This window comes from Haliotis cracherodii, unplaced genomic scaffold, assembly GCF_022045235.1.
Source record: "Haliotis cracherodii isolate W230 unplaced genomic scaffold, xgHalCrac1.p SCAF_5, whole genome shotgun sequence".
NCBI lineage: Eukaryota > Metazoa > Mollusca > Gastropoda > Lepetellida > Haliotidae > Haliotis > Haliotis cracherodii.
Window position 1 is genome coordinate 3,384,750 of NW_027266308.1, and position 27,520 is coordinate 3,412,269.

Below are 27,520 nucleotides of genomic sequence, written 5' to 3' on the forward strand. Positions count from 1 at the left end.
AGTATGGATGTCATAAAGTCATCAAGTTTCAAAGACAAATGTTTCAAAGGTGAAGTGAAATGGGGTTAATTGTTGCTTATCGTTGCGCGTGCGTGCGTGTGTGTGCGTGCTTGACTATTACTGGTTTTATAGTACTGGCACAGTTTATCATTGATACCCCAATCAGACCAATTACGGTAACAACAAGCACCATCTTTTCACATCTTTTTGCATAATTCTGTCGGGGATTGAACTACCGATCTGCTGCTGTCTGGGAAGGCAGGCAGTCAAGTAGACCATGGAGGCCGTCTAAATGTATTGAAGCATTATGTAATAGAATTACTTTTTCAATATTGATTGATTACCGATTGATTGACTGTTCTAGATTTTAAGCTTAATTTCTATCATTGGTGAAGGATTAACTTCATGAAGTGTAATGTTTATTGTGTATGACATTATTTATCAAATCAGATTTCAAATATATATGATGATTCCTCAAGAAATTATGAAAATAGCTCCTCGTGTGGTATACCATTTAATTATTACTATGTTTCTATGAGAAAGCTAATAATGCATTCCATATTCCAGATACATTTGCTAGCAAAGTTGCAGCTGTCAATGACAAGTATGCTGATTCCTCCGTGGGTAACGTGACTGGAAGTAATGCTGTGAATGTTTTTCTTGGTATCGGAATTGCATGGACAATAGCAGCTGTTTACTGGGCAATAAAAGGAGAAAAATTCACAGTAGATCCAGGCTCCCTTGCAGTGTCAGTCACCGTGTTCTGCTGTCTTGCAGTTGTTGCTATAGCTATCCTGGTTGTGAGAAGACAACCATTCGTTGGAGGTGAACTTGGTGGCCCAACGAAATACAAATATCCAACAGCGATCTTTCTTGTATCTCTATGGCTGATCTATCTTCTTATATCATCTTTTGTTGCCTACTGCTACATCCCTACATTTTAAGTCCCATACAAGTCCAAATGTCCTTACAAACTCCTTGCCCCTAACATGGCGGCTGAGCCAAGCGACTGACTTTATTTCATGTGACTGGTGAGTGCTGTCAAAAGGTTGGCTGTCCAAGATTCACATGATCTCAAAGAACAAGGCCTGTCAATCAGTCTATGGAGATCACGGAGTTCAGAGTTCATGGAGTTCGGAAAACGAAAGATTTTAGGTTCAGAGGTGGTTTCAGTTTCTCAAGGACTTAAGAGACCAAAGTATATATGATAAAAGATGAATGAATGAAGCTGTGAATTGTTCTGTTAGAAACAAGGAATTCTTTTTCATTCCTGCATAAAAATTTTGAGTTGACAGGTCTGAAAACTGTATTGGTGGCAGCACTGCATGATCATGTCGAACATCCCAGGAAAGTGTTAATGTCTTCAGTGATTCGTATGTGAAAGTGGAGTGTTTTCCTCTCAAAGTGGAACACAAATCCTTGCCTTCTCTTGCATCAAGAAGGGAAAGAGGAGAAGCTAATCTGAAGATCATCAATTGATTGCACATTTGACATCAGCGAGGTAACTGACTGATGGTGCCGACGTGGTATCAGGGAAGAGGGCAACATGTCAGGAATTAAGAGTGTGTGGGTCAAGAATGGCATACAAATGTTTCCATGTCAGGCCGAAAGAACAGTTCCTTTGTGCTAACAAGGCTGAGTGGTGATTCTGAAAGGACAAATGGTTTCAGAGCAGTAGATAGATCTATATTTATGTACAGTATGCCATTTGCAACAATGTGGTTTTGCATTATTCTAGAGTCCCATTATGATGATCATGATCCAGTTAGGTGGGTTATCTCCCTTTACACTACCCCAGCGCTGGAAAATGGCCAACATATTGACACCATGTGACTTTTATGACTGAAAGACAACTGTTCCCTGTTTGACGTGTCACTGCCATTACTGCTCTTGACCATAGTTTACAGGTGGTAGAGGAGTGTCAAGTGAGATACCCACCTACTGGTTGCAGTACACCAAGTGATATAGACATTGTGGTACCCCAATGAGTGCAATCCTATCCAATTTTAGTTTCTATTTATATGTGAAGCATATTTTTTACTTTTGTTTCCAAGTATTTATACAACTATTTGTCTATTTACCCCATATTGACAGTGATATTTATGAGTGGTACCATGCCTGTACTAGTTCCCATTTTAATATAAAATGTAAAATGTACAAAAAGAGAATTTAGTCCTTCCAACTTAAGATCACATTATTTCACGTCCATTATTAATTCCAAGCTCATATACCATTTTGAAGTTGTATAATTGTCCATATTCAAACACGTTGCCCATGAAAGAACACATGAAAGGACATCATTTTTTTTCACAATTCTCACGTTTTAGACGAATGTACAGAAACATGATAAAAATACATCATTTTATGATTTTTAACCCATTTAATGTTATTGTATGAATCTTTCCAATTTGATTGTAGGATGTGATTTGTCCAAACATTGTTATTTTCCCCATAGTTTGTTTGAAATTGTTGGATTGCCTGAGAATGTTTAAATATCACTTCTACCTACCTTGTTTGGCTTCTCACATACGAAGTATCGTGAGGCCTGAATTTTCAAGTGCTGAGAAAGCACTGAGCTCCACACAAAAGACTGTGATGTTTATAGTTGTAAATAAGTTTCACTTGATCGGTGGTATCGGTACAAACCCACACCACTTACTGTTTATCTTGTTTGCCCGTAACTCTGCAAATGTCTCATTTAAGTCCATTGTTTTAATTTTTACAGATCGTTTTTATGAAGCTTCACAGCTCTCAATTCTGTTTAATTCATTCATTACATTTATGAAATAATCTAGTTTAGTTTCCAACCATTTCGATTGTTTGCAGTAGCTCCCTGTGCACATTCCCTACCTCAGTAACCATGGATGATACGTAGTTATTTCCCCTTAGATCATGCCATCTCCTCAGAAACATGCTTGGGGAGTTGTCTGCCCTTTTATCCCTTTACTACATATAAATGAAGGGCTACCTTTTCACGACAATAAAGCTCAGTTTGATGTTTCAATTTTATTTCTCAAAATATTTTTCGTAATTTTTATGTTTGTCTCCTATTTTCATGGTATCTTTCAGATATTTTCACTTTTTTTATGTTTTTGATTTAACACTACAGGGATCTTAAGTATTCATGGCAGTCCACTGAAGCTTATTACAATTAGATTTTTGTTGGGATTGTTCCGTTTGTCAAAGTATTTTCATGAGAATGTACAGTGTTCTCAACTTAGCATGCATTTGTTAGGATTTATCCACCCCAGGGTTATAGTTTTCCCTCTTGCAGAATTTGCTGGTCTATTTTCAGTATTTCTATAATTACCACTTGGTATTTGCAATGGAACATGAGGAGATAGTGCTATAGGTTATATAGCTATCAAATCTTAGTTTCCAGGGAGCAAGTAAATGTTGGAATGTTTCAGATCGAATAAAATATCTTTTTCTCCTGAAATCAATGTGTGTATTCTTGCCCAGAATGAACTCCCCTTAAAGTGTCTCTCTTCACCATCATAATCTGTTTGTGAAAAACTTTTAATCTGACATAGATTTTGAAAAATTGTTGAATTATACATTTCTGAATCCATGTACCAAGGTTACGAAGTACTATACAGATTTGTTGATCTATTGACATATTTAGCCTGATTACACATTGCTTTTGAATGGATTCACTTCGGAATGGTATACTTTATTATGGATTTAAAACTTTGTAAATATTCAAGAAGTAAGATAAGTAGGATTAGTTTCTTCTCTCTACATACAATTATACATAGTCTATGTGCTTCTTACTCTGAACTCGTCACGATATGGCTGAAATATTGCCAATGTGATGTTAAATGTTAACTCACTCACTCTTACTCTGAACATAAGTTATGGGTTTATGAATCATTGTATCTATGTAAACATTCTGTATTTGTTATTCATATAGTGATTCGAATCCATTTGTCAATGATCTCAATTCACTTACATGTACAAGGTCTTTAATCTGTCAAATGTTTGTTTTGATTCTGGGGAAGGAAGTGGGATAACAGAAAAAGTCAAATGGTAAGGAAGAAAAGAACAAAAGATATTTATGGTATTTTTTTCTGTTAGACTACATGACTCAGAGGATATTCCATACCTTTACCTTTAATTACATGTTATGGTAGGGACTATAGTTTAGGAGGGGGCCAGGTATTGATCACGTGAAGAAATACAGCTAAGGCCACATCAGATCAATTACTTGTTCTTCGGACAAAAACGTTTTTACCAAACATGAAGAAGATTTTATGATCTTGCTTTATTCTTCTGCAGTATTATGAACTTTCATGACAAAATAAAAAATTGCAGAAATCATAGGATACTGAAATATCATTTCAGTGTATTTCAGCAAACATGAAAGCGAAAAAAAAAAATTCTTAAGAGGTTTTGTACTTATTCCGCTCCTTACATCTTCAAGAAATTTATTTAATGTGGCCTTAGAATGACAAGAAAACTTTCTTAGATGAAATTTTGTATGCATTTTACGCCTCAATTGTACATATGTTACATAGACCACCCATAGTGAATATTTCTGTCTCAGAAACGATTGTTATGAACACTTGTTATGTATTCAAATGCAACAATGTGAATTTGTGCACTTTAAGTCTACTTTGTCTTTGAGTCCTTTACAGTGAAATTGTTTTTGTACATATGTAACATAATTTGTGAGTATCGTCTGGTGGATTATGTTGTAGGGATCATGGATTACGCTCACAAATTGCAAAATAAATTGGGATATAAGATACCATGAGGATATTATGAACCATTTTTCAGCTGTTTGATAATTTTTTGTGGGATGTTCAGGGTAAAGTTTTAATACTTATTCCATTTAACAGATGTTAAAGGAAATATTGTCAAAAAGAGTTTTCATCTGAATAGATGCAACTTACTTGTTATTTAGTTATGTGATTCAGCTTCAGTAAAACTTGATAGAAAAGTATCTTGTTGTGCCTCAGTATTAACAGAATCTACTTAAGGAAATTATTGTAATTGTAAACTTTGAAACAGAAATTCCACTATTTTCACTTTGTCACCTTCTACTTGCACAATACCAGTTGGGGTACACACAATTCACTTATTTTTTTCAATTAAATTGTTTAACAAACTTTAGCTGTATGAAGTAAAGTGAAACCTCACCTGTTTTCATTGAACCATCATTATGTTCACAAACTCAACTGGTGTGTCCACACAGCACTTTAGATATGTACACATTAATTCGCTTGAATCAAAATTTAATTTCTCACTTTTAACTTGATAAATTATATTGTAAAAATTCAATCTATGCAAATATACTATTTACTTTGACAAAGAACCATGAGTGAATTGTTTACATTCTGACAGATTTAATAGGCCTAGAAAGGTTAGTGCACTGGCGAGTATGTTTTACATGTCTTTGTCTTATGGGTCTTAAGCAATAAGGCAAACCAGTATTTCTTTCTTGTTGTCAAATATCAACTGGTGTTATTTACTTTAAGTGAAACTGCATTATAACAGAAACCATCTGAAACATTTCTTATGCATTCTGTTTTTATGCCATCATGTATAACATTTCTCTCTGCTTGCATTGCTGAGATTAGATGTAGGCAGATGAAATCAAACTTGTTTTTCTTCTTAAGGCAGACATATAGAAATATGTGATACCATAGAGAGACCCACTGGGACCTTTGTTATTGTTGCTCTTTAATGTGATAATGTAATAATGGATTGATGACAAACCAATGAAAACTATGTATTGTTATGAACAATACCTAACTGAGCACAATTTTTTCAAATTGTTTTCTGCACAAGAAGAAATATATACTAGCTATCCAGACTACATAGATTGTTAGACTATTGATTCTTTCTGTAGAGTTTAAGTATTGTCAGTAATAGCATTGATAATATAAATCGCAACCCATCTTTCTCTGGGAGTTATGGACCTGGTGATTATCTGTAAATTACCAACAAAAATTCTTTTGTCTGTGAGAAAAATGCGATTGTGGGATAATTGACTGATAATATCATCATCTTAACATCTCTGCAGTAGTAGCCAAACTCTACATAAATAACGTTGTTATATTTTGCAGGGTTTTTGTGTTGGGGCTGAACATATTCATGATTTATCTCATATTATGTTTGTTAAAATGAATTTAACAACTTTTTGAATGTCACTGTTAGAGTCATATTTAGCTTTAACAAAAACTGAATGCCAAGAACAGGAAGGGCATTCTTAAATGGACACTATGTCATTGCTTTGGGGGTTGGAAGTCTGGCAGTTAAACCTTAAGACTCAAATAGCAGTTGTCGGCACAGAAGACCAGAACACATGTAATTTTCATCCAGATTTGTTCTTATATCCTTTGCTTACAATGGAGTAGAAAATGAGAATGTTCTGACCATGATGCAGTTGTTGCAGGTTCAGCACTGTAGCATGAGTAGTTTTAAATTGAATAAAATACCTCTTGAGAAATGCAGGTCTGTGGAACCTTATCTTTACAATGGCATGATGCCCAAAGAGATATTAAGAAGGAAGCTGAATGTCTTTACCATTAATATATTGATAGATAATGTTTTTTGAAAATATATAAATCCTTTTATTATATATTAGCTTTTAAGCTATTATTCTGTAATCTAATCATGGTATGTGCAATTGATGAAAGTTTGATTATTACCTGTGTCGACAACAACGATGCTAGAAATGCCAGCAGAGCAGCAACCCATCCATCCCAAGGACAGGAGCTTGAATCTCTCCTTACCTCACAGTCGTTTTGTCTCTGCCTCCCATTCCATCAATGTTTACCATGGATAGGTATTGTGGTGTTTGGTACTCCAAATTATTAACAAGTCTGATATTGTTTTTATTGTCTTTTGAATAAAGGGTTGAAAGCTTTTTTGACTCTGTTATTATGCTTTGAAACGTACAGCAGCTTTGTTATGAAATGAAATGCGAAATGGACAAGATATCAGTCTGTTTTTGACAGCTTTACAATGAGCAGGCCACTCTTATCCATGATGCCAGAATGAAATGGCATCTACTGACATAAGAGGCAACATCTTTGGACTATTATATTAACAGTGCATCATCAAAAATATTTTCATTTATGTCATACCATCTCCTACATAAATACCCTCCTATTGTTATACAAGGGAACAACGGCCATAGTGTCCTACTGCTATACAAGGGAACGACAGCCATAGTGTCCTACTGCACGAGGAAGCCATGTCCTAGTGTGTCCTCCCTCTCCAAAGTGAATGTGTTGCATCCCGTGTAGAAAGCTTTGCCACCAACTTCCACCACAACGGCCTTAAACTCCCCACAGGTCACTTCCTGTACAGCTTTCCCTGTGAAGACACTACCCGTGGCTCCGCTCTCAAAGGTCCGACTTTGACCCAGACCGATGTGACCCTTAAAGTACTGGAGAGCGATACGTGCTGTGACCCCTGACCCAGTAGGAGAACGGTCAACCTAGGACAGGAGAAATAGGGTATAAAATATGGGCTCAAGAGACAAACAAATCTTGGTTATAAAGACATTAGTATAGGGGCAGTATATCAGAAATTTGTGGGTGTGAGGTAGAGTTAAACGTCATCGGTGTCAATTTAATCGTCATGATCTGCGTACATCAACACTACCTTAACAAACCAAATATGTTTGCCCAAATTTTGTCTCAAATGCGTTTTGTGAGTTGGTTCAACTTGTCCTGGATTACTAGTAGGTCAGGAGAGTAAGGAACGGGGCAGTAATCCACATCCACAGCAACTGTCTACAGCTGCAGCCATTTCCACTTGAGACGTGTGCACAGGTGCAGTGTCCTGAATCAGAAGCACTCCTGAACGGAGCCTCCTTGACGTTTTTCCTTGCCAGCTTCTGTGGCATAGTACAGCCCATAGGTAGTCTGGCCTCGCTGCAGATAGCTACTCATGACTGTCCCTTCACAGTCCCAGAAAGCCGAAGCCATAACTTTGCCAACTGGTGCAACCTGCCTCTACTTCTTTGTGGGTGTGAGGCAGTGTTAGCACTATTTGCTCCGAAGTTGCAAGTCTAGATCAAGGTGGTGCAGCCTGGTCTCATCCTTGGTTACATGTCGCATATTACATACCAAAACTATCTGGTGTTGGCCTTATGTATATGCAGGCACTAAACATTTCTCAGTTTTCTCCATTTGCGCAGTTTCTCTAAACCATAACAATTCTCTAGTTGACTTCTCGAAAACAGATGCAGTTATCAGTATGTAACTTGGTGTTTTGTTTTTTCAAATAAAGCGACAAAAGCCTTTCCATATCCAATATCAAATCTCTGTTACAAGTAGAGTTGATTGTATGATTCCGACTTTATCATGAGCATGTGTTTATTAATCACTATCAAATAGTGATGATACCGGGGGTTCGCGAAAAGGTGAGCGTATCTTGCCCCAACGGTGGCACCCGTCACAAACACATGTAAACGCTTGTCAACTGTTCACTTGAAAAAAAGACCGGGAAACATATGGTGCAAGTCAAAATAGGGAATTGCATCGGACATCATATTTGTCACTGACGCGTCAAATTTGGATATGTCATCCACATGTCTGTCATAAAACGGTTTGAAAGCCAAACTGGGGCCTTGAATGTTGTAACCTTGACCTAACAGCTTCTGAGCAAATGTCGAATGACTCTCTTTGAAATCTTGGTAGAATGAGCATGCTCGATTGCACCTCAAAAGTTGTGGAATGTAAACACCAAAGGCTGGAGCTGCTGGGATATTTCATAAACATTTCATTTGTATGCAAGACATATGCCTTCGTTAAATCTTTTAATGTCACCATTGAAGCAATCAGGGTTGCGGCCTAGAACGCCCAAAACATCCGATATCAAACTACCGTATTTCCTCTATCTGACGCTATGCCGTCTATTACTTTCGCGAGATGTCCTCCCACATCAAGCTGACATGTGGGATAACTAAAATACGTTAAACTCACTCACTTAGAGGCCGTCACTTTCATCACAGTGGCCTGTCTGCCCCCAGGCCTGATTACAGCTCATTACGATACATCTGTATCTGTACCCGAGCAAATGTCGAATGACCCTCTTTGAAATCTTGGTAGAATGAGCATGCTCGGTTGCACCTCAAAAGTTGTGGAATGTAAACACCAAAGGCTGGAGCTGCTGGAATATTGCTGGACATGAAGGGAACGTTGACTATTGGAAATGATATTCTTCCCACGTGTTCGAACCTCTCCTTATACCAAGCAATACCTATGATGCCACGGACTTACCGATTTACCTTCGTACATGATACTCATATCTGCCTACAAGGTGAAACCCACCGGATCAACGGCGAGGATACCAGGGAAAGGCAAAGACCAGTCATGTAGTGGCATATTTCACTCTTCAACAAACATACAGCCAGCCTGATATGGCCAATATTAGTTGAGACACGGAACGTGGTCTTATTCGATTTTAATTAATGCGATTGTCCTGTGTTCGAGGCGATTATTAGAGTTGTTGCAGACAGCAATATGTCCCTAATGTGTGCACGGAACACCTGGAGACGATTGATCAATGTTCAGTCAACCATAAGTTCAGGTACTCTGTAATCAACGTGAGAAAGTACATCAGATGTTGCATGCTTAACGAGCTCATTGATACTAAGAATGAGATACAAACTCACTGAGTGCATGACGTTTCTCCTTGCAATGACCATGTTCATCCAGTACTCCTTCTAGTGCACTCCTGGGAGTATCAAACATACGCGCCCCCTCATTTGAGATTCAAGCGCTACAGCGAGCAGGGTTTTACGCAGTCTTTATCAATATAACACCGGTGTCATAGCGGGGTAAACCAGACAAAGCTTCACACATTGCTCTTTATCCATGTGGAAAATCGAACCCGCTCCTTCGGCAACGTTTTCACCGCTAGGCTACCGCACCGTCCCTTGGCGCTACAACTATTGAATGTCCATGTTATAGTATAGGTAAGGTGAATTAGGGTTTAATGTCGCGTTATAGATTATTCCACTGGTGTAGAGACGTATATTCTTGTGTGTGTGCTGCTTGTTCTAGCACGGACGTATGCCGATTTGATACCATCAGTTTTAACACGAATACCCTTTGTTTCATCCCCTAAACGTTGAGCACCAGGCACCTCTTTCGTGCCATGTTTAATTAGGAGATAAACCTACTGTGTTTTGAAATTTGATGTAGTCCCACTGTAGAGTAGATACCCCTTTCTTTTAATTTGGAACCGAGCGCTTTTGAAAACAACATGTTGTCATGAATAAAGTTTTTTCCATTTTTTTATATTAATGTTATATTTTACTTTCATTGTCGGTTGTTTCAATGAGGAAATAGCTTAAAGTGTTCCGATTCTGGTCACCAAAGAACATTTCCCGAACAGTTTCATAAACATTTCATTTGTATGCAAAACATATGCCTTCGTTAAATCTTTTAATGTCATCATTGAAGCAGTCAGGGTTGCGGCCTAGAACGCCCAAAACATCCGATATCAAACTACCGTAGTTCATCTATCTGACGCTATGCCGTCTATGAATTTCGCGAGATGTCCTCCCACATCAAGCTGACATGTGGGATAACTAAAATACGTTAAACTCACTCACTTAGAGGCCGTCACTTTCATCACAGTGGCTTGTCTGCCCCAGGCCTGATTACAGCTCATTACGATACATCTGTATCTCAATCTCATTAAAATCAGATCTTAGTTCTCGCTACCGCTAAACAAAGATCTGAGGACACCCTATTACGGGTCACGTCAGACCGACCTTTCATCCGACCAATCAGGGCGTCGCTTACCAGATCATGAAAGCGACAGTCGGAATGTGATTTCTAATCATGCAGCCTCGAAAACGTTAAAACGGGGTATTCCCAACGATAGTTACAGGCTTAACGACTGAATCTATACAATCTAGACCATATATTAGCCATTCTAGAACGTTCTTTTGTTCAGGTTTTAAATTTTTAAGCGAGAATTTGTCAAAATATGTTTCGAAGCGTAGTCGCCAATTAGTAATTCCATTGGTCGGTCAGAGTTTGCGAAAGGTCGGTCTGACGTGACACGTAATGGGATATCCTCAGATCTTTGTTTAGCGGCAGCGAGAACTAAGATCTGATTTTAATGAGATTGAACTGTATCTATACCCGACAATTAAGGTTCTGTGACAACCTGGTCATCACTTGCCTGTTTGTCAGCGAAGACGCACACATTGGCGGTAACGTTGTCAGAGAAGGCGTCTTTCCCGTCAGTGATGATGGTGCCGTACAAGAACGCCAGGTCGTCACTGTCGGGATGGGAGATGGACACGGTCGACTTAACTGCCTCTGTTGAGAACATAAATTAATGTCAAAAGAAGCTGATAATCCATAAAAACCGCCTCCGTGATCGGGTAGATTTAGGGTCGGCATGAAAGGGAAGGTAGGTGGTTCGATCCCCGGCCGTTTCATACCGAAAGGCGTTAAACTATTGTACTTGTTCTTACCCTGCCTAGCGCTTCGCATTTAGGGGATCAAACAAGTACTGGTCGCCTCGAGGTCAGTATATTGTGTCTGAGTGGTGTAACCATGTTAACCTGCTGCATGGTATGTAAGTACCCAAGCACTGAAAAAACGGAATTTGTCCGGACTAGTACAAAGAGCCACGCACTCACTCGAAAATTCGTTGGATCAAACACTTCTTAACAACAACCGATCACATACCAGATACGGCGTGTGCTGCCTTCACCACAGCTTGCATTGGTGATGACTTCAACGTAACGCCGACGTCACTGTCGGTGACGAAGGCGTAGAAAGCGCCCCCGTAGCTGACATCCACACTCTGCATGCAGTACCCAGGGACGTCAACTTTGAGACCTGACAATGGGCGATTACTCTGCAGTGCAGTAACATAAACTGAACATGGTTTGATCGTAAATACCCGAGTGTTTACTCATTTATTAAAACACATCACATAACAATCAGGGTGATCGGGTAGCCTAGTGGTTAAAGCGTGTTTGCTCGTCACGCCAAAGACCCGGGTTCGATTCTCGACATTAGGCCTTTAGTTGTTCATATAGCTTTCTCAAATTTGGTACTGTGGTACTTCTCTTTCATTTGATTCTTTTTAGATACTTTGACCCTTTACTCTGACCGCGTAAAGTGAGCCTTCCAATAAGAAATCAGCATGGAGACTTCTCATTTCTCGGTAGAAATAAGCCAAGCATTCAGACCAGCATATCTGATTTCTGTATCTCGAAAAATAACCCGTCGTATATCAACCAGTTCAGAATGCAAATAATTAATACCGCGTATATCTTAATAATGGAAACAGGCTTCGCGATTGAACTTGATCTTCAAACCCTATTAGTATTCCTGAAGTGTTGGGACTGCATTTTCGAATTTGTTTCTTGTGTCGCCACGAATAGCTGCCAGATTGGTGATGCGGCGTTAAATCAATAATTACTCACTCACTCACTGTTTCGTGTGTAACAATGGGATTTTTGTTAATAAAAGGACACTATTTCAGTCACTCTTTTAAGACATACAGATTGTGTCTATAAAAGGACGACCCGAACAATTTGTTAATATTTTTAACAATTTTTAACATGTCCAGCGAATGTTTTTGGTGTAAATGTTTTATCTGGGACTATGTATTGAAAAAGCTGCTATCCCCTACACTACTTTTTATCAAGAATATCAAAAGCGGTTGCTGAGATTGTATCAGATGTACCCAAGAATTGAAATGAAATGTCGCATCCGAATGGGACATCATTTCGCAGTGCAATTACCTGATGCAAATAGGAACGATGGCACGCTCTGGAATCTAACCGCACCGGTCCTCCCCTCCTCACAGCCCGACCCCCCGGGCTGGTACTCCACAAAGGCCTCCACTAACCCACAGGGACACTGTATTCCCACCCTAGTCTCGGGACTGGTGGGGTTCTTCACCAAACCACGGTCAATTGCATATCTCCCCAACGCAATGACGGCGTGTCCACACATAGTGCTGTATCCTTCGTTGTGCATGAAGATGGCCCCAATGTCTGCGTCGTCTACGTCAGGGGTCACCAGAAGGACCCCGTACATGTCAAAATGACCTCTTGGTTCAAACATCAGAAGTTTACGATAATGGTCAAAGTTTTCTTTAAGATACTTCCTCTTGTCCAGAATGGTTGTCCCATTGAGTTGTGGAAATCCCGAGGTGATGATCCTCAGAGGTTCCCCCGCCGTGTGCATCTCAATGGTGCTGATGTTGACGTCTTCTTGGAAGGGGGACTGGAAGGACGATGTCATCTTGGGTGCAGAATACTGGGGAAAGATAAAAAAACCCATAATGAAATGGTAATTAAAAGCGACAAAACCCTTTTCATAATGAGTGAGTGAGTATGGTTGTACCCATGTCGGGAATCGAACCCGGGTTTTCGGCGTGACAAGCGAACGCTTTAACCAGAAGGCTATCCGACCGCCCCTTTTCATAATGAGAATTATGAGAAAGAGAATTTATGGATGTCATCTTCTTTATTGTGAGAAACACAACGTTTCAGGGTATATACTAGTATATAAATTCTCTTCCTTATTTGTATCACTTCTAAATGCCTTTCAAAGACTTGATGAGAATTATGGTTAATCATTGACGGCGGGGATAAAGGTACATTTTATGGTCCTACAATATATTTCCCATTGTCCGGATGTTTATGCAATCTCATTAAAATCAGATCTTAGTTGTCGCTATCGCTAAACAAAGATCTGAGGACATCCCATTACGGGTCACGTCAGAACGACCTTTCATCCAACCAATCAGAGCGTCGCTTACCAGATCATGAAAGTGACAGACGGAATGTGTTTTCTAATCAAGCAACCTCGAAATATTTAACAGAGTGTATTCCGAACCACAGTTACGGGTTTTATGATTATATCCATACAATCTAGGCCATCTGTAAGCCATTCCAGAATGTTCTTTTCATCAGTTTTAATTTTTTTAACCGAGAATACGTCAAAATATGTTATCGAAGCCTAGTCGCCAGTTTGAAACTAGTGTCGTAAAGCTCGAGAAAGCTGCCTTCTGATTGGCTAATGTCGATTTCTTGTCAATCATTACATTGATCAATTCAAGTTCCCGAGAGGTCGTTGTGACGTGACCCGTAATGGGATGTCCTCAGATCTTTGTTTAGCGGTAGCAAAAACTAAGATCTGATTTGAATGAGAATGGATGTTTATGGAGCTTTGGAATCGAGTTCCAACGAGGAATGGACATGTTCTAGAGGCAGGGTCTTGCTAGATTGCTACTAATTATGGCAGATTCTATACATAGTCCAATCAAAATCGCGTACCGAAATCGAAATCCGGTTCGTAAACTGTCGTGCAGATTTCGGTCGATTGCAAGATTTGAAAAGCACGTGCACCGCCAACTCGTTGTCAGCAGATATTTTCCAAATCTTTTCACGTTTATAATCAAGGTGCTCACGTGATTTGATGCATTTCGCAATGTAAGACCCGTTTTATCACAATATAGATCTTGATTATCGATCAGATCGTCCTGATCGGGCGCCACCATTTTGTGTGAAGCAAACGCAAGTAATACGAGAGGTGGAATCTGATTGGTCCATGATGGCTTGATGTCACCCTTGGTTCAAGAAGTAATATTGATTCTCTGACCAATACATAGTATCTAGACCCGGGACACACCATTGTGGATATTAATGCCTTGTAGTGACCTGTTGTCAACAAACAGCTGTGCTGCTGTCCCATCTGCAGGTAGGAATTATAGGCATATCTGTTTCCCTTGATCGGTGTATGATTTAATGTGGGGGTTAATCTGGCATAGTTGGTAGGGGAAGCAATCTAGCAAGACCCTGCCTCAAATATACTTCCCCGTCGTGACGTAAGCACGTTACCATACGTCCTTAAGTGGGGATTGTGAACAAGAGAGTGACTGCAGCTGGCTATGAGTTACATGAATATAACAAGTTTGATACATAGTACATAACATCGGTGGCATTGCCTCGTCCTTAAATGATTGAACGTACAGAGTACAACAATGATTGACTGTACATATTATAGAAATGATTGACTGTTCATTGTACATAAATGGTTGGCTGCACATAGTATAGAATTTGTTAACTGTTCATTGTACTAGAGCGGGGACGGGTAAATCGGGTACCCGGGTCGGGTGGGTACTGAGTAGGACCCGGGTACCAACTGGACTACCCGGACCCGTGGTTAGTCACGTGATATATTGTTTATAGTAAAGCCAGTGATGTCTTCGGTTTTACAGTCAAACAAAAGTTGATAAAACTGATTGAAATAATCATAAAATGCTGGGTCTTCTGGTGCCTATGGTGATACTCCACATCTAGTTTAGAGTGACATCCCTTAGTTGTTACTGTCCAAGGTCCGCCTGACGCCTTCCTAATCCTTCCGGTGGAGAGTTCCGCTGTGAGGAGCTTGTTTTCAGTTGTTGATTTCCACTGCTTCGCGAGGTAACAGTTTCTAGAAAGCTGGCTGTACCTATTTAAGTGTGAGTGAGTATGGTCTTACGCCGCGTTTAGCAACATTCCAGCAATACCACAGTGGGGGACACCAGAAATGAGCTCCACTTTGTACCCATGTCGGAAATCGAACCCGAGTTTTCGGCGTGACAAGCGAACGCTTTAACCACTAGGCTACCCGCCCGCCCGCCCGGCCTATTTAAGAGCGATGCGTAGGCAGCTGGACGCCTTATGAAATCTCACCTTCGACTTATCTCCTTGTCCAGAGCGGACGCTATACCTACGTGAAAACGCCGACATTGAACATGTAAGCTAGTAATTGATTTCATACATGTAACTTAGAAATGTATTATCTTATTTTAACCCAATATTCAAAGCACGTTTAAAAAAACTCACTGCTGAATCTCTGCCTGGTAGACTTCAACTTCAAGTGGTCGTCATGAATACACAGAAAAACACATTCTAGTCACGCAACATGTTCATGTCAAAGAAGCAATTGTCCTCCTCCTCAAGGAGGCTCAACCACAGACATATCCGTTGGATATTTGAACCTATTCGTGGAGGGAATATACATGTACTGTCTGCATGTCAATGACAAACGTGACCGATTTTAATTATATGTATGTTCTCATATTTCAGTACTGAATTACATTATATTTTGTTTTGGTATATTAACAACAAACGATGTCAACGTTGGGTCAAAGACGTGTATACGTCCGTGGTTGGGTTTACATTTTCCTTAAAACGGACCCGACACACAGCTCAGTTTGCTTTTTAGTCATTCAGTGACCCGGATTTATTCTGTGGTATGATTTTTTTTAAATCACCCAGTAAATGTTTGCACACATGTTGAGCAAACACCCTAGAGCCAGCTATTACCATATAGGTGAGGTCAGCTTTATTCTGATTATAGTCGGTTTCTAAATACAGAAATCTAATTGTCGGATTATACGTAAATCTTTACCATTCATACAGTCAACAACATTACATAGAAGTAAAGGTTAGGTGACATGACGAGATCATTCAATTATAGGTTTAAAAGTAGATTAAAAACATGTGAAAAATACGTAAAAATAAAAAAGGGTTCGATTTTAATCGTGTTGTTTAAGAAGCTTGATTATCGATCAGATCGTCCTGACCGGGCGCCACCATTTTGTGTGAAGCTAATGCAAGTGATACGAGAGGTGGAATCTGATTGGTCCATAGGAGAGGCATAGAAGGGACATAACTCGTAATAGCCACTGGTGGCGCTACGATAGAGCCCAGGAATTCCAGCCTAGTTCGGCAAGGGTGGAAACTGGACTTTAAAGTCAGTTAACTCTCTTGCGTCGGGAAGATGCTGCATTGCTCGCTGTTCGTGTATCACATGGCTACATCAGTTGATCTATAGTTATTGCTAAGACGAACATGATCCAACATGGCCACGCATGGCAGCACATTCATCCATAGAGTTTGCTGCACTCCTGATATATCTGTATCCAAAGTAACACCGTTACTCAAAGAATCAGTTACTGTTAACCTTGAAAAGCCCAATAACACAGTTAAAGGTCCAGGGCCCACTTCCACAAAACTATCTTAGCGCTAATACTATTGTAAGCCTATGTTAAAGTATGGGAGTTAAGATCATCTTAGCACTAAGATCGCTTTGAGCAAGTGGGCTTAGGACCCCTTCTCCAAAGCGATCTCAGCGCTACGATTATTGTAAGCCTAAGTTAAAGTATGGAGGTTACGATCACCTTGGCGCTAAGATCGCTTTGAGAAACCGGGCCCAGGACGGCAATCGGTCGATTGATCATGCGTTGACAAGTTTGAGCCTTGTATTACACATACTGAACGTTGTCCTTGACGAGACGTGATATGCATACTAGTATAGCGGAAAGAACTACACCTCGAATCTTATTGAAAATGGGATTTTGATACTAGAATGTGGAAACTACTGGCAAAAGCATGCACGAGACGAATAACACCATAAGAAACACCTACTAACGTCAAAGTGAGTGAGTGAGTATCACGACGGGGACACCAGAAATGTGTTTCACCTATGTCGGGAATCGAGCCCTGGTCAAGGTGGCAGTTGACGGTAGCCAGTTTTGTCCATTGGCATCAACAGAGAATACCAAGTCATTTTGGTGCCTTCAAAACATTGCTGCCTTGTTATGTAGTTGGTTCAAATGCAGCTTCAATACATACACACTGTTCAGGCTGTACTATGAACAATGTTAAGGGTATACTATGCATCCTTCGTACTTTCTGTAACCCCTCTTAAGTAGGGTATATATAATTAGTACAGGCATGTGTAATTTCCCATGTTGACTATGACCGACTCCGTGGTCTAGTGGTAGAGCGTCCGCCCGGAGAGCGGAAGGTCCGGGGTTCGATCCCCGACCGCGTCATACCAAAAGACGTTAAAAGATGGTACTTGTTGTTACCCTGTCTGGCGCTCAGCATTAAGGGTCTAAAACAAGGACTGGTCGGCTCGGAGTCGTTATACTCTGTCTGAGTGGGGTATTCATGTTAAACTGCGGCATGGTATCTCAGTGAGCTAGCACTATAAATCGGCATCAGTCCGGGCTAGTACAAGCAGCCACACAAACACACACACCTACATGCACGTCGCTATATAAGTGCAATAATCTTGGACGCGACGTTAAACCCGATTTCACCTCACCATGTTGACTATTGTATTGCTTTGGCATACCACAGCATCTCTTAGCGCATCCAGAACTGCGCTGCACGGCTAGTAAAAAAGACCAAAAGACGAGATCACATCAAACCAATATTAAAGGACCTTCACTGGCTCAAGGTGGTGACCGTATCAAGTACAAGGTCTTCACATTAATCTTCAAAGAAAGACAAGGTCTTGCACCAGTATTTATCAAGAACATGATTTGTGAGTATGAACCCAGACGCAATCTGGTTCAGGTGATCAACACTAACTGTGCATACCAACGTGACGAACAACCAGATTTGGTGATGGCTGCTTTGCACGAGCAACGTTGTGGAACACCCTTCGCCTTGACATCAGAAGTCCCTAAGACCTGGGCAGCTTCCAGAGCAGACTGAAGACTTGTATTTATATCTGTATATATTGCCGTGCATAATGGCTAATGCTTAACAAGTAAATATTGCAGAAGAAATAGTGCGATGGTTTGTGTGTTTGTTGTTTAACGCCGCACTCAGCAATATGACGGCGATCTGTAAATAATCCAGTGAGTGACACAATGAGCATAGAACTACGTAACCGGGATACGGTGACATGCATCAACCAAGTCACGGGCTGCTAAAGACTAACAATACTTTGTTACGTTATATAGATGTTGTTGAACAGCATAGTGTAAAACTACGGGTAACATATAGATCTGGGAGTAAAGGATGGTGTGATACAACGTGTAACATATAGATCTGGGGTAAAGGGTGGTGTGATACGACGTGTAACATATAGATCTGAGGTAAACGGTGGTGTGATGCTACGTGTAACATATAGATCCGGGAGTAAAGGATGGTGCGATAAAACGTGCAACATATGGACCTGGGAGTAAATGATGGTGTGATACAACGTGTAACATCTTGATCTTGGATAAAGGATGGTGTGATACTACATGTAACATATAGATCTGTGATAAAGGATGGTGTGATACTACGTGCAACATATAGATCTGTGATAAAGGATGGTGTGATACTACGTGTAACATATAGATCTGTGATAAAGGATGGTGTGATACTACATGTAACATATAGATCTGTGATAAAGGATGGTGTGATACTACGTGTAACATATAGATCTGTGATAAAGGATGGTATGATACTACGTGTAACATATAGATCTGAGAAAAAGGGTGGTGTGATACAACGTGCAACATATAGATCTGTGATAAGGGATGGTGTGATTCTACGTGTTACATATAGATCTGTGATAAAGGATGGTATGATGCTACGTGTAACATATAGATCTGTGATAAAGGATGGTGTGATGCTACTTGTAACATATAGATCTGTGATAAGGGATGGTATGATACTACATGTAACATATAGATCTGTGATAAAGGATGGTGTGATTCTACGTGTTACTTATAGATCTGTGATAAAGGATGGTGTGATACGACGTGTAACATATAGATCTGTGATAAAGGATGGTGTGATACTACGTGTAACATATAGATCTGTGATAAAGGATGGTGTGATTCTACGTGTTACTTATAGATCTGTGATAAAGGATGGTGTGATACGACGTGTAACATATAGATCTGGGATTAGAGGATGATATGATACTACATGTAACATATAGATCTGTGATAAAGGATGGTGTGATACTACATGTAACATATAGATCTGTGATAAAGGATGGTGTGATACTACGTGTAACATATAGATCTGGGAGTACAGGATGGTGTGATGCTACATGTAACATATAGATCTGTGATAAAGGATGGTGTGATACTACGTGTAACATATAGATCTGGGAGTACAGGATGGTGTGATGCTATACACAAAACATCTCAAGAAAGGGAACTCGTCAGCGGCTGATTGTATCGTCCAAGGATTTCGATCTTCGCCACGGAATACGAAAAAACTGGACCACGTACTAAGTGTAGAAATAACGATTATCGACTCTGGGTTAAAAAAACGGACTATAAGACAAACACATGGGAACGTGACGCCTTATTAGCCCTGATTTTTTTCTATGGACCACCATCTTCCTCTATATCTGTCACTAAGGGAAGACATCAACGTCAGTTCTTGTCATGTATGTGGGAAAACACACAAGAGTCTCGTAGATATTCATGTATTTCGTGGAGGTTCAGAAGCAGTGTACCCACAGAAAGTTCGATGTTCCACGGTTCTAGGGTCGATTTGATGACGCCAGTGTTTTTTTCCGAGGCGTGAAAGACTTCAAGCAGTCATACAAATAAGGTTATTTGTAATGAAAATCTATATACGTGGAGAAGTGAGGTGAAATCAGAGTCGCGGTCATGATTATGGCACTTACACCCACGTGCAAATACTTCGCTATTTAAGAAATAAACGAGTGGGGTTTGTTTGTCGCACAAAAAAACGATGCAGGGAGAATAGTGAGTGAGTGAATGTGGTTTTACGCCGCTTTAAGCAATATTCTAGCAATATCACGGCGGGGGAAAGCAGAAATGGGTTTCACACATTGTACCCATGTCGGGAATCGAACCCGGGTCTTCGGCGTGACGAGCGAACGCTTTAACCACTAGGCTACCCGACCGCCCCTGCAGGGAGAATAAACCATAAGGGGTGCAGGCGAGATCGAAGTGTATTCAGGGAGTCATCATTTTTAAATACGGGTAAATATTTTCAAAGCTTGTACATTTTTTTAACATCCTTAAAGAATGGTACGAAATAAACGACTCGTGGTCGTTGTGTATTGTACAATAAAACACTGCAGGGAGAATAAACCATTCGGGGCTTCACCCTGCAGTGTTTTCTTGCACGATAAACAACCCCCACTCGTTTATTTCTTATTATTTCTTACATTACATATTCAAAAACCCAGATATTGCGTGCATAACTTCTTTATATTCCGCTCAACGGTATTTCAGGTGAAAGGGAAACGTTAACATTACCAAAACCGTGGGGAACTTGGAATGTGTATGATGAAGAAACAGAGACTTTCAATTTCTCTGGTGATGTCCCAACAGACCAGGGTATGAAGAGTATTATACTGGTAATTCACCGCTTTGTGGTTTTAATGTGTGATTGGACCAGCATCGGTACAAATATATTTGTTTGTTGTTTAACGCCGCACTCAGCAATATTCCAGCTATATGACGGCTGTCTGTAAATAATCGAGACTGGTCCAGACAATCTAGTGATTGACAACATGAGCATCGCTCCACACAGTTGGGATCGATGACATGCATCAACCAAGTCAGCGAGTCTGACCACCCGATCCCGTTAGTCGTCTCTTACGACAAGCATAGTCGCCTTTTACGGCAAGCATGGGTTGCTGAAGACCTATTCTACCCCAGATCTTCACGGGCCAGGTACAAGAGTTGACGAGGCACGCAAACCCTTATTCACCTGTTGATTTCATCCTCCAACATCAGCTGCTTGGTACAAACATGTCAAAAGAGCTGCATTTCAAGCTTGGCACTGTCTGGAAGCCGAAACAGACCTTTCCACAACAACTGAGTTAAGATGGGTAATATCAGTAGCACCAGCCTTGAGTATTTGTGGACTACACTACCGCAAGCTTCTACATTAAATTTTGATTCGCACTTTGCAAATGTGATCCCATTTGACTGTCACTAGCCAACAAAAACATTAACCATGTACAAGCATATTTCAATACATACAAATTCTGTTACCATATCAGTATACTATATTGGTATAGTTCATTGGCTTCAATGATGTATGTCTTAAGATATGCCGAAAAAGAAAAAAATGTACATATTTTTTCACTCTTTACATCACCTAAATCAAAACAAATAGTGTACTAAAATATTGTTATTTACTTTCCCGATGTAGAGTGGGTATAGTTTTACGCCGCGTTTAGCAATATTCCAGCAATATCACGGCGGGGGACACCACAAATGGGCTTCCCACATTGTACCCATGTCGGGAATCGAACCCGGGTCTTCAGCGTGACGAGCGAACGAAACGAGTAGACTTTCTATGGTATATGACCGAGCGAAAGACATGTTATCCATTCGTGACCAACTCGTGTTATTCCGGGACAAGCCCAATAGCGACTCGTACCCCTCTCATGGCCATTTTTTGAGACCAGGTTCCGTCTTAGCGCAAACGGGCATACCTAAAACAATTGTCAACTCGTTGCGTAATGGTTCAAGTATATTTCCCCATATAGTATATATTTCAGATGCAATTTAAAGCACATTGGGACATGCGGAATTATACAGTATGATTGAACACATTTTCACTGTGTCTTGGGTATATTATTAGATGCAAGACATATGTAAAAGCTAAAAATATTTCTGTGGGATTCTTTGACGAAGAACTTGAAATCATACGCGCATTCTGATTGGTTTGTCGTATTTTCGCGCATAACATTCAGCGATAGGGGGACAAGCCTTCTTGCAGGTTACGGAAATGGACGAGTGGTGACGAATGACATGTTATCAGGCTCTGACATGGACTGTGACGTAAAGCTATTATCGGGGTTAGAATTACAACTTATCAAGACTGATACAGTGTGTATCTCGTGACACATACAACCGTCCATATAACATATGTTATGATGTTTTACGAAAATTTAAGTCTTCATTTTTTTTATCAAATATTATGCATTGTCTTCAAAGTTGAACAGTTTGGTACATGTATCGGCAGCGTCCTGAAAAGTTGATTAAAATTACAAAACAGACATTTTCTAAATAACACATTACACATTTACACATTAGTATGCTATTATTCACGATAACCCTTAAGACAACCACGTGTTTGAGACAGTTGTGAGGGAACGACGCTTTGGGGATGACGCATTTGTGACCAACTCGTGTAATTCCGGGTCTTCTTGCAGGTTTCAGAGTAGTGACGAATGAAGAGTCTTCAAAAAGCTTGCTTCTCGTGCTGCGACGCTTCGGGGCGGGAACCGGCTTACAAGCTCAGATAATAAGTAGAAACATTATGAAAAGCGATTCTGTGCTGTGTGGGTGTTATGGGTGCAAAGTGAGGTGTGGGTGGAGTGGAGTGGTGGGTGGAGATACAGAAATTGTAAACATACTGGTTTCCTTGCCTTGGTTCCCCAGCTCCTAAACGTGACTGTCCACGGAGCGAGTCTGTGTTAAGGGAGGCAACTCGTGTAGGCTCATGTCGACTGATTGTTTGAAACATCCATAAAATAATCCATTGCGAATTCATGAATGAAACATAAAAATAAAGCTATCGTTTTAAAATAGACTGATCTTGACAATGTCCGCTTTTGTCCGCCAGTAGTTTTATGAACTTGTCATTTTCAGATATACAAGCGAGCTTGAGCTGCCCATCCACAACGTTTTCTGAAAGCTCGCATATATATCCATTGACATTGTAGTATGTTTTGTTTGTTTGTTTGTTATGTAACGCCGCACTCAGCAATATTCCAGCTAAATGACGGCAGTCTGTTAAAAATCGAGTCTGGACCAGACAATCCAGTGATTGACATCATGAGCATCGATCTACGTACGCAGTTGGGATACGATGACATGCATCAACCAAGTCAGCGAGCCTGACCACCCGATCCCGAGAGAAGCCCTGGTCGCTGAAGTTTTTTTTGTCGTCGTGTAACGCCGCACTCATCAAAATATTACACTGACAAATCAGTGGTATACATCATGAGCATCGATCCACGCAATTGGGATACGGTGACATGCATCAACCAAGTAAGCGAGCCTGACCACCCGATCAAGTCGCCTCTTACGACAAGCATATTCGCCTTCTACGGCAAGCATGGGTTGCTGAAGACCTATTCTAACCCGGATCTTTACGTGTCAATTGTAGTAGGTATACATATTGACCCCGTGATGCGTTTTTCAAATTTTAATGACAACGAAATGTTACTGTCAGTGTGCTGATGGACATACTGAAAATTATAATAGATATTTCAATACATATGATTACCAAGCGGTCAAGTTGATGATTAATGGAACAAAAACACATTCAAAATACTAATGATTCTCATATGCCATATGAGGCTTTTGTACAATTGTGACAGACAAGAAAGTCAGTGAAACTGACTACGTTGAAAAAACTCCAGGTAGCCGAAAAATTGGTAAGTAAATGAGGCCTAAGAGACAACAGATAGCCCGGAACATCAATCACTGGTTTGTGTGGTCCAGAGTAGATTATTTACAGACCACTGTGATTAAGAACAAGCCAGATAAAAATCGTACCGGAACTATTCTGAATTGCAGTTGTTCGGGACTTCCCATGTCTCCGGCAAGTGACGGTGTTCGAAATAAACCTCTGTTCACCCGGAAGGGAATGGGCACCCAGTGTGAGACATCTTTGTGATGTATACTCCCCGGGGAGGTTTGATCCTCGGCCGCTAGGTGGTACTTGTTGCTCGGTATTAAGGGGATAAAACAAGGACTGGTCAGCCCGGAGTCAGTATACTGTGTCTGACTGGAAAAAATGGCATGGTATCTCATCGGCGAGCAGTAGAAAACCGACATAAATCAGGACTGGTACAAGAGGCCACGCACACACACGCACGCACGCACGCACGCACGCACGCACGCACGCACGCACGCACGCACGCACGCACGCACGCACACACACACACGCGTCATACACGTCACTTTATAACGCAAGAATAAATTCCCCTCATCTCATGACATTCGATAATGACAACATCCGGAAATTCGTGAGGACACTTTACAGGGCTTTTATTTAAACATATTTGATTGATATTAAAAGATCAAACGGGATTGAAACAAAGTTGGCGCTCTTTCCATAAACAGTATATAAAGACAGCGGACAATATCAAATATTAGACACCGAAATAAATAAAGCGCAAATAAAGTTCAATTCACTGTAAATAGTAACATTGATAATTAATAAAAATGTATGTATGTATGTATGTATGTATGTGTGTGTGTGTGTGTGTGTGTATTTGTGTGTGTATAAATGTGCGTGCGTGTGTGTGTATGTATGTATGTATGTATGTATGTATGTATGTATGTATGTATGTATGTATGTGTGTGTATGTGTGTGTGTATGTATGTATGTATGTATGTATGTATGTGTGTGTGTGTGTGTGTGTGTATTTGTGTGTGTATAAATGTGCGTGCGTGTATGTATGTATGTATGTATGTATGTATGTATGTATGTATGTATGTATGTATGTATGTATGTATGTATGTATGTATGTATGTATGTGTGTGTGTGTGTGTATGTATGTATGTATGTATGTATGTATGTATGTGTATATGTGTGTGTATTTGTGTGTGTATAAATGTGCGTGCGTGTGTGTGTGTATGTGTGTGTGTGTATGTATGTATGTATGTATGTATGTATGTATGTATGTATGTATGTATGTATGTATGTATGTATGCATGATTGTATGTATTTTATTGATTATTTGTCAATAACTGTCAATTTATTAATATGAAATGCTGGTGCTTCGGGAAGCCATCAACTTACTACTTACAGTGTCGGCGACCACTTGAGGTAACTGTATCGGCGAAGTGCCTGGCGATACAACCACGCTGCTCTCCTTTAAGAAAGCGTAGAATGTTCCTCCGGAGCTGATGTCGACTGTTTGGGTGTCGTACTCAGGGACATCGATTTTAACACAAAGTTACATAATAATAAGAAATAAAAACATTTTATTCGGACTTAAAATATTAGGTAAACGGGTAGCTCAATGATGGTTGACGGTCTATAAACATTCCCAATTTCGTTGAGAAAGAAGGTACTTATTTACGGTATCTAGAGGGATTACCCTGTGGCGACTCCAGTTGTCTATGACTGTAGTTCTAACTGAATGGGGTGGTCCGACTAGGTGACCTGCTTGATCGTGTGTCACCACACCCTGACGGCTCATAATATGAGCGACCCGTGAAGACGACAATGCGAGGCGACTAACGGGATCGGGTGGTCAGGCTCGCTGACTTAGATCATAATATAAGAAACTGGTTCAGAATCGTTGCTATAATTAAATGATTCATAACTCGCGGGACTGTCCATTGCTGATTGAAGTGAATCCTTTGTGTATTACATGAAAACTAACTTTTCAACAAACTTTTCATTGCCCTTCCAGTTATCCAGCTGGAATCATCTCCCAGTGCAATTACCTGAGGCAAATAGGAACGATGGCACACTCCTGAATGTAACCGCCCCGGTCCTCCCCTCCTCAGAGCCCGACCCCCGGGCTGGTACTCCACAAAGACCTCCACTAACCCACAGGGACACTGTATTCCCACCCTAGTCTCGGGACTGGTGGGGTTCTTCATCAAACCATGGTCAATTGCATATCTCCCCAACGCAATGACGGCATGACCACGCATAGTGACGTAGCCATTGTTGTGCAGGAAGATGGCCCCAATGTCTGCACCCTCTACGTCTGGGCCCACCAGAAGGCCCCCGAACATGTCAAAATGACCTCTTGGTTCAAACATCAGAAGTTTACGATAATGGTCAAAGTGTTCATTAAGATACTTCTTCTTGTCCAGAAAGGGGACTGGAAGGACGATGTCATCTTGGGTGCAGAATACTGGGGAAATAAAAATCATGCCATTGGTTGCATTCAGCATTACCATTCTTAATTCTAATCAGGACCGACTGAAACTACACTCAACCAATGTCACATTATCCAGCATCTCTGTCAGTGTGAATATTGTCATGAATGGAGAGGCCATTGGAAGATATAATTTTGCAGTGCAATTTAGCAATGTCGATTGGGAGTGATTGGGGTTAGCTGTTGTAATTTTTCCACGACGGTTAGCCTTAATATTCTCATGCAGTTGTATGCACAGATTAACATGATATTGGCCATTACTGGTCGGCCTTTCCAGAGGTCGTTCACCAGTTTGATTCCTTTGTTTTCCAAGAAGAAAAACTGAAGCCATCATCTTGCCAGCTTTCTTCTTCGAAGGATACGTTAGATATTTCCACTGCTTTGACTGTAAGAGGCGACAAACGAGGTCGTGTGGTCAGGCTCGCTGACTTGCTTGATGCATGTCATCGTATCCCAATTGCGTGGATCGATGCTCATGACATCAATCACTGGATTGTCTGGTCCGGACTCGATTATTTACAGACCGCCGTCATATAGCTGGAATATTGCGACATTAAACAACAAACAAACAAACACATTGTGCAAATTGTGTGAGTGACGGGTTCTGTCGATAGAGCAGGACATGTTCAACTAATGGTGTCATCACTTATATTCAGTCATCCATTCATTTAATTTTGCACCTCTGTCTTGCCTTTTACGCCAATGGAATTTGCTTATTCTCTAGCGTTTACGTTCGATATCACAGATACTTGCTCTTCTGTGTCTATTAAGTAATCGTACATGAGCTGGCCTTTCATAGTTCTTGCTGTTGAATTATTTGTTTTCATATTAGTAACGGAAGATACATTCAATGAAGTAATCAATAACAATTTTCCCGTTTT

General features: G+C 40.4%; 2 protein-coding genes across 6 annotated transcripts in view; one reads left to right on the plus strand and one right to left on the minus strand.

Moving 5' to 3' along the window:
• The window catches only part of LOC139442810 (sodium/calcium exchanger 3-like), a 119,377-nt gene extending 112,504 nt beyond the window's left edge, over window positions 1-6,873 (plus strand). For all 4 annotated transcript variants that reach the window (XM_071223702.1, XM_071223703.1, XM_071223704.1 and 1 more), the window contains one exon: window positions 568-6,873. In XM_071223702.1, coding sequence (XP_071079803.1) covers window positions 568-944 — 377 coding nt within the window. In that variant the 3' untranslated portion in view covers window positions 945-6,873. The remainder of the gene's footprint in view (window positions 1-567) is intronic.
• Window positions 6,763-23,178, minus strand: LOC139442811 (trans-L-3-hydroxyproline dehydratase-like). Of its 2 annotated transcripts, XM_071223706.1 has the most exons (5): window positions 23,145-23,178; window positions 12,740-13,259; window positions 11,673-11,825; window positions 11,158-11,297; window positions 6,763-7,450 (listed from the first exon to the last, which is right to left on the minus strand). In XM_071223706.1, exons 2-5 carry the CDS (start codon window positions 13,242-13,244, stop codon window positions 7,187-7,189), a joined length of 1,062 nt encoding a protein of 353 aa, XP_071079807.1. In that variant the 5' UTR covers window positions 13,245-13,259; window positions 23,145-23,178; the 3' UTR covers window positions 6,763-7,186. The 2 variants fall into 2 exon arrangements, with proteins under 2 accessions (XP_071079807.1, XP_071079808.1); XM_071223707.1 differs by lacking the exon at window positions 11,673-11,825.
• Between the last annotated feature and the right edge of the window lie 4,342 nt (window positions 23,179-27,520).

Excerpts from the sequence above, each read along its gene's own strand:
- LOC139442811 (XM_071223706.1), bottom strand. The coding sequence starts at position 13,244 with ATGACATCGTCCTTCCAGTCCCCCTTCCAAGAAGACGTCAACATCAGC. Across the intron at positions 11,826-12,739 it reads ATCGTTCCTATTTGCATCAG|GTCTCAAAGTTGACGTCCCT; the intron begins GTAATTGCACTG and ends GCCCATTGTCAG. Across the intron at positions 7,451-11,157 it reads GCGTCTTCGCTGACAAACAG|GTTGACCGTTCTCCTACTGG; the intron begins GCAAGTGATGAC and ends CTCCTGTCCTAG.